General features: G+C 46.8%; 1 protein-coding gene and 1 long non-coding RNA gene across 2 annotated transcripts; both read right to left on the bottom strand.

Moving 5' to 3' along the window:
- Nucleotides 1–358: 358 nt before the first annotated feature.
- Nucleotides 359–3257, bottom strand: LOC117221794 (heat shock protein 83). Its single transcript, XM_033473012.2, has 2 exons — nt 3122–3257; nt 359–2728 (listed from the first exon to the last, which is right to left on the bottom strand). Exon 2 carries the CDS (start codon nt 2726–2728, stop codon nt 572–574), a length of 2157 nt encoding a protein of 718 aa, XP_033328903.2. The 5' UTR covers nt 3122–3257; the 3' UTR covers nt 359–571.
- Nucleotides 3258–4885: 1628 nt separating this feature from the next.
- On the bottom strand, nt 4886–11390 carry LOC117221650 (uncharacterized). Its single transcript, XR_004490544.2, has 2 exons — nt 9821–11390; nt 4886–8300 (listed from the first exon to the last, which is right to left on the bottom strand). It is a non-coding gene; the product is annotated as an uncharacterized LOC117221650 (long non-coding RNA).
- Nucleotides 11391–12146: the final 756 nt, after the last annotated feature.

Raw genomic sequence — 12146 nt, 5'->3', positions numbered from 1 at the left:
TCGATTACCTGTATGTGTTACAACTAATTAAACAGAGTATTTATGACACAAGCACAAAAATATTATCTTATTATATTCAGTCAATTCAGTCAACATTTCTGAATTCAAACTAGGTTATAAGTTATAACTAAAATTTTAATTATCTTCGTATATTGTGGCAGCAATATCTATTATTTAACCTTGACAGCAACGGCCTAAAGTACGTAAACGCCTGAACGACTGACAAAACAGTTGAAAATTTTATGCAATTAGAAAGAATATTGATACTTGCTTCTAATTTTTGCAACCATATTTAAATCTAATACCACATCAGGACAGAGGAAATAATAAAATCAATATATACACAAATTCATACATATAGCGTATAATAAACTTTATTTTATTGTAAGTTTAACTTATTCCAAACAATTTTTGGTATTTAAACATAATTTGGTATGATAAATTAAGTAAGGTCAATATGATACAGGAAATGAAAATGAAGATGGCTATCAATACCACATAAAACGTGGTAATTTATAACAGTCTTTTAATGACTATAATGACAATTTGTCATGTCATTCAGATCTTGCGTTTAGTCTACTTCTTCCATTCGGGATGCATCTTCAGCTTCTACGAGAGCAGGAACATCCTCTGGTTTCTGTTCCTCGGGTGCAGGTTCCTCCTCGTCAATGCCAAGACCCAACTTAATCATTCTGTAAATTCTTGCAGCATGAACTTGTGGTTCGTCCAACGTGAAGCCAGAAGAGAGGAGAGCAGTCTCAAACAATAAAATAACCAAGTCCTTTACTGCTTTGTCGCTCTTGTCAACCTCAGCTTTCTGTCTGAGAGTTTCAACGATGGCATGATCTGGATTAATTTCGAGATGCTTCTTGGCTGCCATATATCCCATGGTTGATGTATCTCTGAGAGCTTGAGCTTTCATAATTCTCTCCATGTTGGCAGTCCAGCCATACTGGGATGTAACAATACAACAAGGAGAGTCGACCAAACGGTTTGAAACAACGACTTTTTCAACCTTGGTATCAAGAATATTCTTCATTACTTTGCACAAATTCTCAAACTTGGCCTTGTCCTCTTCTCTTTTCTTCTTCTCCGCCTCGTCCTCAGGAAGTTCCAATCCTTCTTTGGTCACAGATATCAACTGCTTTCCGTCAAACTCCTTCAGTTGCTGTACGACGTATTCGTCGATGGGCTCAGTCATGTAGACTACTTCGAAGCCACGTTTCTTCACACGTTCAACGAAAGAACTATTTGCAACTTGTTCTTTGTTTTCTCCGGTGATGAAGTAAATGTGCTTCTGGTTTTCCTTCATTCTGCCTACATAGTCCTTAAGAGAGCATGCTTCATCTCCAGAAGCTGAAGTGTGATACCTCAAAAGATCGGATAATTTGCTGCGGTTGGTACTATCCTCGTGAATACCTAATTTAATATTTTTGCTAAACTGTTCGTAGAATTTGTTATAATTAGCTTTATCTTCTGTGAGTTCTTCGAACAGTTCCAGACATTTCTTGACAAGATTCTTACGAATGACCTTCAAGATTTTGTTTTGCTGAAGCATCTCACGAGAGATGTTCAAGGGAAGATCTTCACTGTCTACTACTCCCTTCATGAAGTTCAAGTACTCTGGAATTAATTCTTCACAGTTATCCATAATAAATACTCTCCTTACGTACAGTTTGATGTTGTTTTTCCTCTTCTTATTCTCAAAGAGATCGAATGGCATACGTCGTGGAACAAAGAGCAAAGCTCTGAATTCCAACTGGCCTTCAACGGAGAAGTGTTTCACAGCCAAATGGTCCTCCCAGTCATTGGTCAATGATTTATAGAATTCACCATACTCCTCCTGAGTAATGTCGTCCGGATTTCTGGTCCAGATGGGTTTGGTCTTGTTTAATTCTTCATCCTCTGTGTATTTTTCTTTAATAGTTTTCTTCTTCTTCTTTTTCTCCTCATCCTTCTCTTCAGTTTCTGAGCCCTCGCCTACATCTTTAATTTCAAGTTTAGCTTCGTCATTCTCAGTCTTCTCTTCAGGTTCCTCGGCCTCGTCTTCACTGAGCTCCTTCTCACGTTCCTTTTGTACAACTAACTTGATTGGATAACCTATGAATTGGGAATGTTTCTTCACAATTTCTCTAACTTTACTCTCTTCCAGATATTCAGCTTGATCTTCTTTAATGTGCAGAATAATTTTTGTTCCACGCCCCAGAGGCTCCCCAACGTCATGTCTGACAGTGAATGATCCACCGGCGCTGGATTCCCACAAGTACTGTTCATCGTCATTATTCTTGGATACAACAGTGACTTTATCTGCTACAAGGTAGGCAGAATAAAATCCTACACCAAATTGACCGATCATAGAAATATCAGCGCCAGCCTGAAGAGCTTCCATGAATGCTTTGGTGCCAGATTTAGCAATTGTACCAAGATTGTTGACCAAATCAGCCTTTGTCATACCAATACCAGTATCAATGATGGTCAGAGTGTTGTCATTCTTGTTGGGAATGATCTTGATGTACAATTCCTTGCCAGAGTCTAGTTTGGATGGGTCTGTTAAGGATTCATAACGTATCTTGTCGAGAGCATCGCTGGAGTTGGAAATCAATTCTCTGAGGAAGATTTCTTTGTTCGAATAGAAAGTGTTGATGATCAGTGACATGAGCTGAGCGATCTCTGCCTGGAAGGCAAAGGTCTCTACTTCTCCTCCTTCGACATCCATTTCCGTAGGCATCTAAAATGAACAACAAATTTATATAAAAAGATGCATATAAAGACATATTACATGAATACATACAAGTATGAAATATCGATGCGTTCAAAAAATTACAAACACAAAATCATTTTCGACAGAGGAAAAGAACACGTGGTGCAAAAATCAAAATTTGTAAGGCGAATAACCTGTATGTACCGAAACACGACTCAAAGACCATAAAAATGTTAACAAATATCGTCCACGCCTTCGAACTAACTAGAATACAAAACTAAAAAGTTCAGTCGCCTTTAAAATGGCAATTACTTTGTGACTAAATTGAGTGAACCGCAATAATAACGCACACACTTGATAAAACACGTAAGATATTCTTTAGAATGATGTGAAATGCAATGCAAATCCATGCAATTTTACCTTTATATTCAGTTAAAGCGACGTTAAAATGCGTATTCTCGAAGAATGCACGTACACACTGCCGGGTGCCTGGTGTTTTATTGAATGAAGTGGCGCGTCGACTAGTTTCCGCTTTATATACCAGCTTAAATTCTAGAATGTTCTAGAACGTTCTAGAACATTTTTGCCTCTCCGAGCGCTTCGCATCCGGTAAAATTTAAATCTAATTCAAGAATTTTTAATCAGCGAATATTTTACACATACGTGAATGGTCTTATTAGCCTTAAATAATTCTGAGAGGACGAGTTTGTATTAATCAACCGTAACTACGCTAAATATTGCTGATGAAATTCGCATCGATTCTTTTCTCCATAACGTGGTACTTCCGGTATTTGTTCGGGTCGAACGAATCGAACAATATTAGACACTTTTCAAGATAAAAACAAAGCAACCCCTATTAGGACATTACAAAGGTAGATATTTAATTACGGGTTGGCTGTTTTCCTTCAAATATTCATTGTCAGTCATTGAAATAAACAATCAGCCATTTTTCAATTTTGCTAACTACAGTTCGCGATCGATCCACCTTGTTCGCCACAGATAAAACAGGAATCTTTGACAATTTCATAGGAGTTATTCAAATTTAATTACTTGTTTCACAAACTCTTCTTCTCATCCTTCGTGTCCCTAAACAAAAAGAAAGCAAAATCCCTTCTTTTGTATGAGAGAGTATTTTTGTTAATTTCCTTGTGATATCCGAGTGGGTGTATTCTGCGAACCAACTCCTTCATTGTAATTGCAATTTACTCACTACTTTATGAATCCGTTGAAAATATTCGTAGAACGAGGATGAATCATCGAGAATCATGAATATGTACATATTCTAGAAGTTTCTGAATGAAATTCTAAAGACTATCATACGAAGATATAGCGATCGATTTATACATATATTTATATGTATTAAATGAGAGTGCGATGACGTGTAACGAAAGAACGATGATAACACGTCAAATAATTACACGTGTTGTTTGTAGCGAAGAAAAATTAACATTATACCGCGTAAATGTTTCGGTCGGTATCGAAATCTCGTAAGCCGGTGCGTGGCGCCCTCTATGACTCTTGTAAATAAACCAAGTTTGCACATGCTATGATAACAAATCAAAGTTCTTTCTGCATCCTGGCTTTTGCAAACTGCTATGTCCGGCTTTAATAAACACGATACAGCGAGCATCATCCGTAAGTTGTGCTTGATTTTAAAAATAGAAATTCCTTTACTTCGCTAAAATGATTTACTATAATTTATACAATCGAACACCCTTTATAGAATGGTATCTCTTTTAAGACCTTCAAAGGATTCATTACAAAGTCTCGTTACTCATCGATCATACAAAAACCTGACGGTTCAGAATTCTTATCATATTAACTTTGGCAAAAGCAACTTACAGAAAGCCAAGACCAGATTAATCGAAATTTAGCAATCCGAAATCGTGAATCTCGGCGATAAACGTTCGCGCATAACGAAAAGGAGAATATCGATACTCGTGACTGTAGGAAAAAATTCTCGACAGGTAATCGAGTCACGTGGCAAATGACACTACCAGCAATTACAAATGCTTAACTCGTAGGTTCACGCGCGAACGGAATACGGAAACCTTTGGAGCACGTTGAACGCGTCTTCTTTTTCGTCTTTTCCTCGTTGCTTCGCCAGCGCGTCGGTAAATTACGAATTTTAAATAAATCAAAACTGAAAGGTGGAGAAAGGGAATAATGACTTCTTATCATCGATTAGCTTTTGTAAAAATTTATTGTTAACAAATCGCTGATGAACTCGGCAATGTTGAGGAAGGATGTGTTTTGTTTCGAATCAAATGTATTTTCCTTTATACATGCTTTTTTTCTGGGAAAGGCTGGGTATCGTCTATCTCTACGTTCCACAACGATGCTCTATCGTTTACAACAGACTTTGTACAAATCGATTATTCATCTGTCCAACGATTCGTGCGACGGATTACGCGAGACCATTGCACATCGGTATCCTAGAGACGAAAACTCGGCGAGATAGATCGTTGAAGCTGATATGGCGAGGAGCTTAACTCCGGTAACCTAGCTTTATGATGTCGAACAAAACTCATACAGCTAGATAACCAAAGAAAATGTCCGCGCCAAGATCGGTGCGTCGCTCGAGGCGCTGAAATTCTTCCGTGGGAGATGATCGTTCCAGCCGATCGTCTGTCGGCGCCATCGAAAACCTGCTCTGCCGGTAGTCGAGGGGCTGGACTGGTTGACTGGCTGACTAGCTGGTCTTACTTTCCCAGGAACGCAGAGATGAACTGTTCACGATCCGATTTTATCCGATCCGATCCGATGCGATCCGATCCCAGCGTGCGCAGAGACCAACGGATCTCGGTCGACTATCCAGATAGCGAATCGTCGAAAGTCTCTGCTGCGACCAGCACGTGTCCCCGACAGGCTCTCGTAGGCGATCTGCAACGAAAAGAAGAAGCAGTTGAGCTGTTTCAGATTTGGACCTCGAAACGCGTGCTTAACTGTATCAGCGTTTTTCGAGCCGATACCGCGGGAATCGTTAGCGCTGACAACCGACGACGCAACATACGACGCAAGGAGACAGAAAAGACCGTGGTGAAAGCTGTCGCTCGAAGGAGACCGAGGCAACGATGAAATTCGTTCCGATGCGTCCGCAAAGAGACGCGGTTCTTTCCGCTGGATCGACGACGTGCGACGCGGCCATTATTATGTCATAATTACTCGAAACCGCGTGTATACATGCTGCTGTAGCTGCGAGTTTCTTCGCCTAACCCAGACCGAGTTCACGAGAGAGAGAGAGAGAAAGAGAGAGAGAGAGAGAGAGAGAGAGAGAGAGAGAGAGAGAGAGAGAGAGAGAGAGATCAACGAAAGTTACACGTATCTCGGCGAGCGCTGCGTGGACAGCGATAAACCGGCTGTTTTACTTTATCGCCCGTTTAACCGCGAATCAATCGCGACTCTCTTGTCTTGTCCCGGCTCTCCTCGCCGCCGCGTCCCTCGCTTCGACATGTATCAACGAATCAGAGTACCGTGACACGTTTTACAATTAGAATAATTTGCGGGACGAAAACGCCGACAACTACGCGACGAGATAAAATTCTGGCAAGCACATCGAAATAAAATTCCTCTCACGTTCTCGCTGCTTCTGGATTAACGTTCGGCGCGGATTTGCATAAGTATCCGTGATTTTCTATTGTATCGCGATACCAACGGCGCCGGTTTTCGCTCGGTGAGCTTGCCAACAGACCGGTACGAAGTTTCGTAAGAGGTTCCATTCGGAGAAAGTTATGATCTCGCTGCGTTACGCTCGCGTCTGGATTCGACTTTTATTATCAAACCGCACACAACTCTCTCTCTCTCTCTCTCTCTCTCTCTCTCTCTCTCTCTCTTTTACTCGCTCTCTTACCGTCTCCCTCTCCCTTCTCGAATTTTTCATCGACTCAGCCTTGATTTTCGATCACGTTTCCACGGAAATTCTCGACCGAGAAAGCACGCGTGTCCGAGACCACACGAAAGCGTGCGCACAAATTCCCGAAACTAAATAACAATTTTCGTGGCCGATCGATGACAAAAGCGGCTCGGCTGCAGGAACGTTATCGAATTTCGTAACAGATAATTCGATCGTTTGCGAAACCGACCTCCTCCGTGTATCCGGATTCCGTTTCGCGATTAAACAAAAGCGTCTTCTTCTCCGCATGGCGAGCATCGTTCGATCTCGTGATTTTTTTCCTGATCGTGAACCGTGTGCGACCGTGTTCTTCCGACGGTGAAAGTACAAAAGGTCCGTGGCGAGTATAACACGAGAAAGAATACAAATGAAAGACGAAGGAAAGAAGGGGGGGGGGGAAGGAGCGAAGGAAAGAGGAACAAACCATGGCACCACGACGACGACGACGATGACGACGACACACTCACCTGGAAGACCGTTGGTGGCTTATTCCTAGGCTATCTTACCGGTCGTTGCAGGAACACCATCATCATCCGGAGCGACTCGAGGTCTCGTTTCAGAAATAATCGATCCCCGTACTTTCTAAAACTGAATTTTATTTATTTCTTCGAGCCCGACCAATCGGCGGGCAGTAGGGTGACGCGAGCGTATCTGGTCTCGAGGCTCGCTCGCTCGGCGAAATGTGCCTTATCCGTGCGAAGTCGAACCGAGCCGGCAAAAACCGTTGTCATTGACGCGTACCTACGGTAAACACGAGCGCGAGTATACCTATCTTTTCACGATAAGCCGGTCTCTTCGATTCCATTTGTTCGGCTACGGCCTGCCTACGGGCCATCCGTGCCGTATTATCGCACCTTCGCCGGCCGGAAAACAAGGCCGCGTATCCAAGAAAATCGTGGAGCCCGGAATCACGACGCGATCACGAGTTCGAGGCGCGCGAATCCCGAGGCCGTCCGACCGAACCAGCCTAATCAACTGTTTGCAATTTTATTAACAGTTCCCTGCGGAGCCGCGATCCGCGGCAGCAACTTACCGTTCTCGCGTGAAACACCCATCGTTTGGTACGGCGATAACGAACACGGCCGGACCCCGGTCGGGTGTTCTCTCCGCGGTCTTGGCCGCGGTCGTGCCAGTGATCGCGGATCGTGTGGGTCGTGGTCTTGGTTGTCTAAAGTCAACGAGGCGAGAGAGTTTAGCACCCGTTGTGAATTGGTTTCTTAACGAGGTCGACATTCGACGCGACGTCCAATCGTTTACGCAAACACAGCTGCACGAGTACTCGAGAGATAGTCGAGCTAATGTCGTCCCGTTTATAAGCATTATCACTTCGAGTGTACTTATCGAATTTGATTTCATTTCACTCGTGCCGCGAGCGGATTCTTCGGGGCCGCGTTACCCGCGACCACGGGTCTCGTCTCGAAACCATTCGACGACGATTTCGCAGAGAACGATCCAGAAGATATATCGCGTTGCTTTCGATCCGCCGCCGCCGCCGACGACTCCGGCTCGTTCGCCGGCCAACCACAGGCAAAACAGGGGCCGCCCGTTCTCTGCGCGCGAATTCGAATTCTCGAACGTGTGTTTATTGACTTTGGGTCGACTGTCGAAACGGCGCGTGTGTAGCGACACCGCACACACACAACACACGTCGATGATACCGGTGGGCTCGTTGAGACGAACCGCTGGATCTAGAGGTCGGACCGCCAGCTAAACAAAAAATGGCTTATTCATAGGACAGTTTGCATGAATAGAAATATAATAGTAGATGGAGAATCTCGCGGTTTTGTCCGGGCGAACGGTACACAAATTTTTGTTCCCGAATCTAAGAGAACCGAAACGATCGATGTCATTCCGAACCGGAGGATTCACGGATCGGTAACGTCCACGCGGAGCGGTGAAACGCCTCGTACGTGTGTGTATAGGTGCGTTTTATTTCTCTCGGCCGCTCTACCGTGCAAATCTCGAATGTATTCGCCTGCACGTTGAAGATCGCGGACGATACAGGCTTCCGCGATGCCAGAACGCCGCCGCCGCCGCCGCGCACTATGCCGTTCTCGTCGAACCGGTGACGCACACCGGAGACGATTTCTTGCGGTGTTTCTAACGAGAGAGAGAAAAAAAACGCTATTCAAACAGGTTCGCGGTAATCAACGCGCAGCATGACACGCCTTTACGGGAACCGATTACTTCGACTCTCGATGTATATATACATCGGGCCTCCGTGATCCCGAATCACGGGCTTCTAGAAACTGCGATCTTCGCGGAAAACTCGAACGTATGTATCCTTGTTCCGTTTCATTTCGATCGAGGCAAACGAATCGATCCGATCGATCGATCGGTTCCCGTCTCGTTTAATAACGCGTTACGGCTAGCTATTACGGTCTCGCGCTGACGCCGCTGCCGAAGGTGAGAACAGCTTCGAATTAGTGTCGCGTCGATAGGAACAACCTTACGCGCTCATCGCTGCTCCTTCGTGCGACTTCAACGATTAATCAACGATTTTCTCGTGTTTATCGCACGATTTTTTGCCGGAGCATCGGGGAGCGGCGGCGAATATCTCGCGACACGTCGCGCGCGCGATCGGGGCTTCGGATTTTTTCGAGAGTCGAACCGAGTCCGTCCGACACCGTTGCGAATTCGAGGCCAGCCGAGGGCACACGGCCTAACAAAAGCGTGCGGGTGAGCGTGATTTTTCCACGATGCAGCGTGGCGCGGCGCGGCGCTGCGCGGCCACGTACATACAACCTGTTGCTAGGAGGGCCGCGGAAATTCGCACGCGAAACGGTGCGAATCGGTAGCGGATAGAAGCGGCTCAGAGAACCGCGAAGAGAGCCTCCGTAACAAATCTCGCTGCCTTTTCGATACGCGTTTATTATATCTGTACGATCCATCGGCGAGCGACGCGATCTCGCGAAATTAAACGAGGCAGTTTCGCGCGAGAGAATGAGTGGCAGAGCGTCGATAACCGTCGACTTTCAACGATTTCATTTAAAAAAAAAAAAAAAGAAAAATCCGGTAGATGTTAGACGCGGCGAACAGACTCGAACAAATCCGATCGTACCTTTGACTCGGACGAATCGATCGCAGAGAGAGAGAGAGCTCTGGTCTCCGTGATTCGGACGCGAAGTAAAATTCTGTTGTGTAAGCGCGCGCGCGCGCGCGCTTGTATCAGCAGAATGAAATATCAGACCAGCGTGTCTGTTCCATAAATAAAAGATGGGTCATACCTGTCGTCGTTGGTCGGTGCCGAGGACACGGCCGGGCCGATTCATGAATTTTAAGTCCGCGGTACTGCTTCTTCCTCCGATTCTCGTAGCAAGGGCACATAGACTCGAGGACGGAAATGAGAGGACGATAGAAAGAAGGGAAGAAAAAGAGGAGAGAAAAGGGAGAAAAAGAGGTGCGAGCGAGCGAGCGAGCGAGAGAAAAAGAGAGAGAGAGAGAGAGAGAAAGGAGAGGAAGGAAAGAAAGAAGGAAAGAAAGAGAGGAAGAGTCACACCTGGCGCGGTACGAGATGAGATCACTACCGCACTCACTGATCAACTGGCCCCGCGCCCCACGTCCTGGGCCGCACGCACCTTTCGAGTCTACCCCTACCCCAGGACCTCTGGAACCCCAAGTCCAAAGCCCTCCTCGAGGCCTCATCGTCCCCTTCCACGTTCTTTCTGCCTCCCTGGACTCGCTCCGCGCGCTCATTGGCTCGTTCAAATCGACGTTCTGACGTCACCGATCCGAACCGCCGGCATACATACTCGAGAAACGAGTCTCTCTCCTCTCCTCTCTCTTCTCTTCTCTCTTCGCCTCGTCGGTCTCGTCTCGTTTCCTTTCGTTTCGTTTCGTTTCGTTCCGTTTCGTTTCGTTTCGTCTTGTCTTCGCTACTCTTCTCTTCTCGCCTTTCCTCTCCCGGTGTTCACGGTGTTGCCCCCTCTCCGCCCTCCGTGCCTCCTTCGCTTCGAGTCGCTCTACCTGTCCTTCTACCTACGTCTTCTGTATCGTACACCTCTTCCTCCCTCCCTCTCTCTCTCTCTCTCTCTCTCTCTCTCTCTCTCTCTCTCTCTCTTCTCTGCCGATCTTCGACCGGTCTTGTTCCTCGCGGCCAACTCGAAGGAGCATTATCGAAGGCATCTCCGTCTTCCTACCTGCTCGATTCTCCCGGTCGTTCTTTATCGCGTTTCCTCGTCTTCCTTTCTTCGCGGCGGTTTTTCCGAAGTCCTCTACTTCGCGCTACACTCTGGCCTCGTCCTTCCGCGCGGGCTCACGTTCGCGATACTTCCTTCCTACAACTTTCGTACTCGCTTGTTTCGCACGAATGATCGTTTTACCTCTCTCTCTCTCTCTCTCTCTTCTCCCGTTCCTCGATATTCTTCTTCGTTCTCGACTAATCGACGTCGCAGCAGGTTTACCAACGATTCCGAAGTTCCCTCTTCCACGTCTTCGTCCGGCTCCGGCTGCTTCGGCTTCGGCTTCGGCATCGTCTTCGTCTCTTCGTTCTCGTCCTCCTTCTCCACGACGTCGAACCATGAGGCTGGATCCGGTTTGCTCGTCCGATCTTCTTCCATTCTTGCTCACCCCGTAGCCCTGTTGCTTCTGCTCCCGCCGATCGAGACCGAACGATTCTCCCGTCCTGTTGGCAGGACCACGGCCGTTTTCCTTCTGGTCGATGGGTCGTATCGTCCGCTGGCCGACATGATTGTCCGCAAGAGATTCGCCGCCACCGCCACCGCCACCGCCACCATTGCCGCCACAACGGAGCGAGACCAGCCCGCCAGGTATACGGGGAGACACAAAAAGGAAAAAAGGGACGCATTCCAACGACTATGGTCGGTCCATAACGATTCCCATACGTTGAGTGCGCAACGAACAACCAATGACCCCTCTACCGATCTCTCGCGCCTTCTCCTTCTCCATCTCCCCTTCTCGTATCCAATCTCTCTCTCCCTCTCCCTCCCTCTCTCTCTCTAACTCTCTCTCTCCCTCTCTCTCTAACTCTCTCTCTCTCTCTCTCTCTCTCTCTTTTCCTCTTTCTCCTTCTTCGTTGCTCATCTTCCTCCTCTCTTCTCCCATGCATTTTGCACGATTCTCCACGTGTCTTGTTCCTCCTCTCTCTCGCTCTCCCCCTCCTCCTTCCGTCCCTCTCCCTCTCGTTCCCACCGCTCTTACGAGCCGTTTCGCTCGTCTACCTGTACCTGTGAGCGTACACGCGCGTGTAACTCGCGATCGAGGTGAAGGCTCGGCCTCGTACGTACCCACGTAGTCGTTCTGTCCTCTCGTTTTTCGAAGAAAATCGACGTCACGACGACGATCGCCGCCGCGCCGACGAGTCCGGAGGTTTCTCGAATGGTCCGCCATGGCTCGAGCCATGGCGAACCGTCTGCGCCGGACCCCAAGCTTCTCGAATGTCCCGGCCGGCTGCTTTTTCGTTTTAACAGTCCTCGGAACACAACGAATTCCGCGAGCGAACGTCTTGACACCGGCGCACACGATCGGCAATTTTTCCTCGAGGAAACGACGCGGGGCCGGCCGATCGCTTCGACGACCGTTCGCCGATCTTCC

This window comes from Megalopta genalis, chromosome 7, assembly GCF_051020955.1.
Source record: "Megalopta genalis isolate 19385.01 chromosome 7, iyMegGena1_principal, whole genome shotgun sequence".
NCBI classification, from domain to species: domain Eukaryota; kingdom Metazoa; phylum Arthropoda; class Insecta; order Hymenoptera; family Halictidae; genus Megalopta; species Megalopta genalis.
Note: the sequence above shows the minus strand (reverse complement) of the source record. Positions and strands in the feature narration are given on the sequence as shown.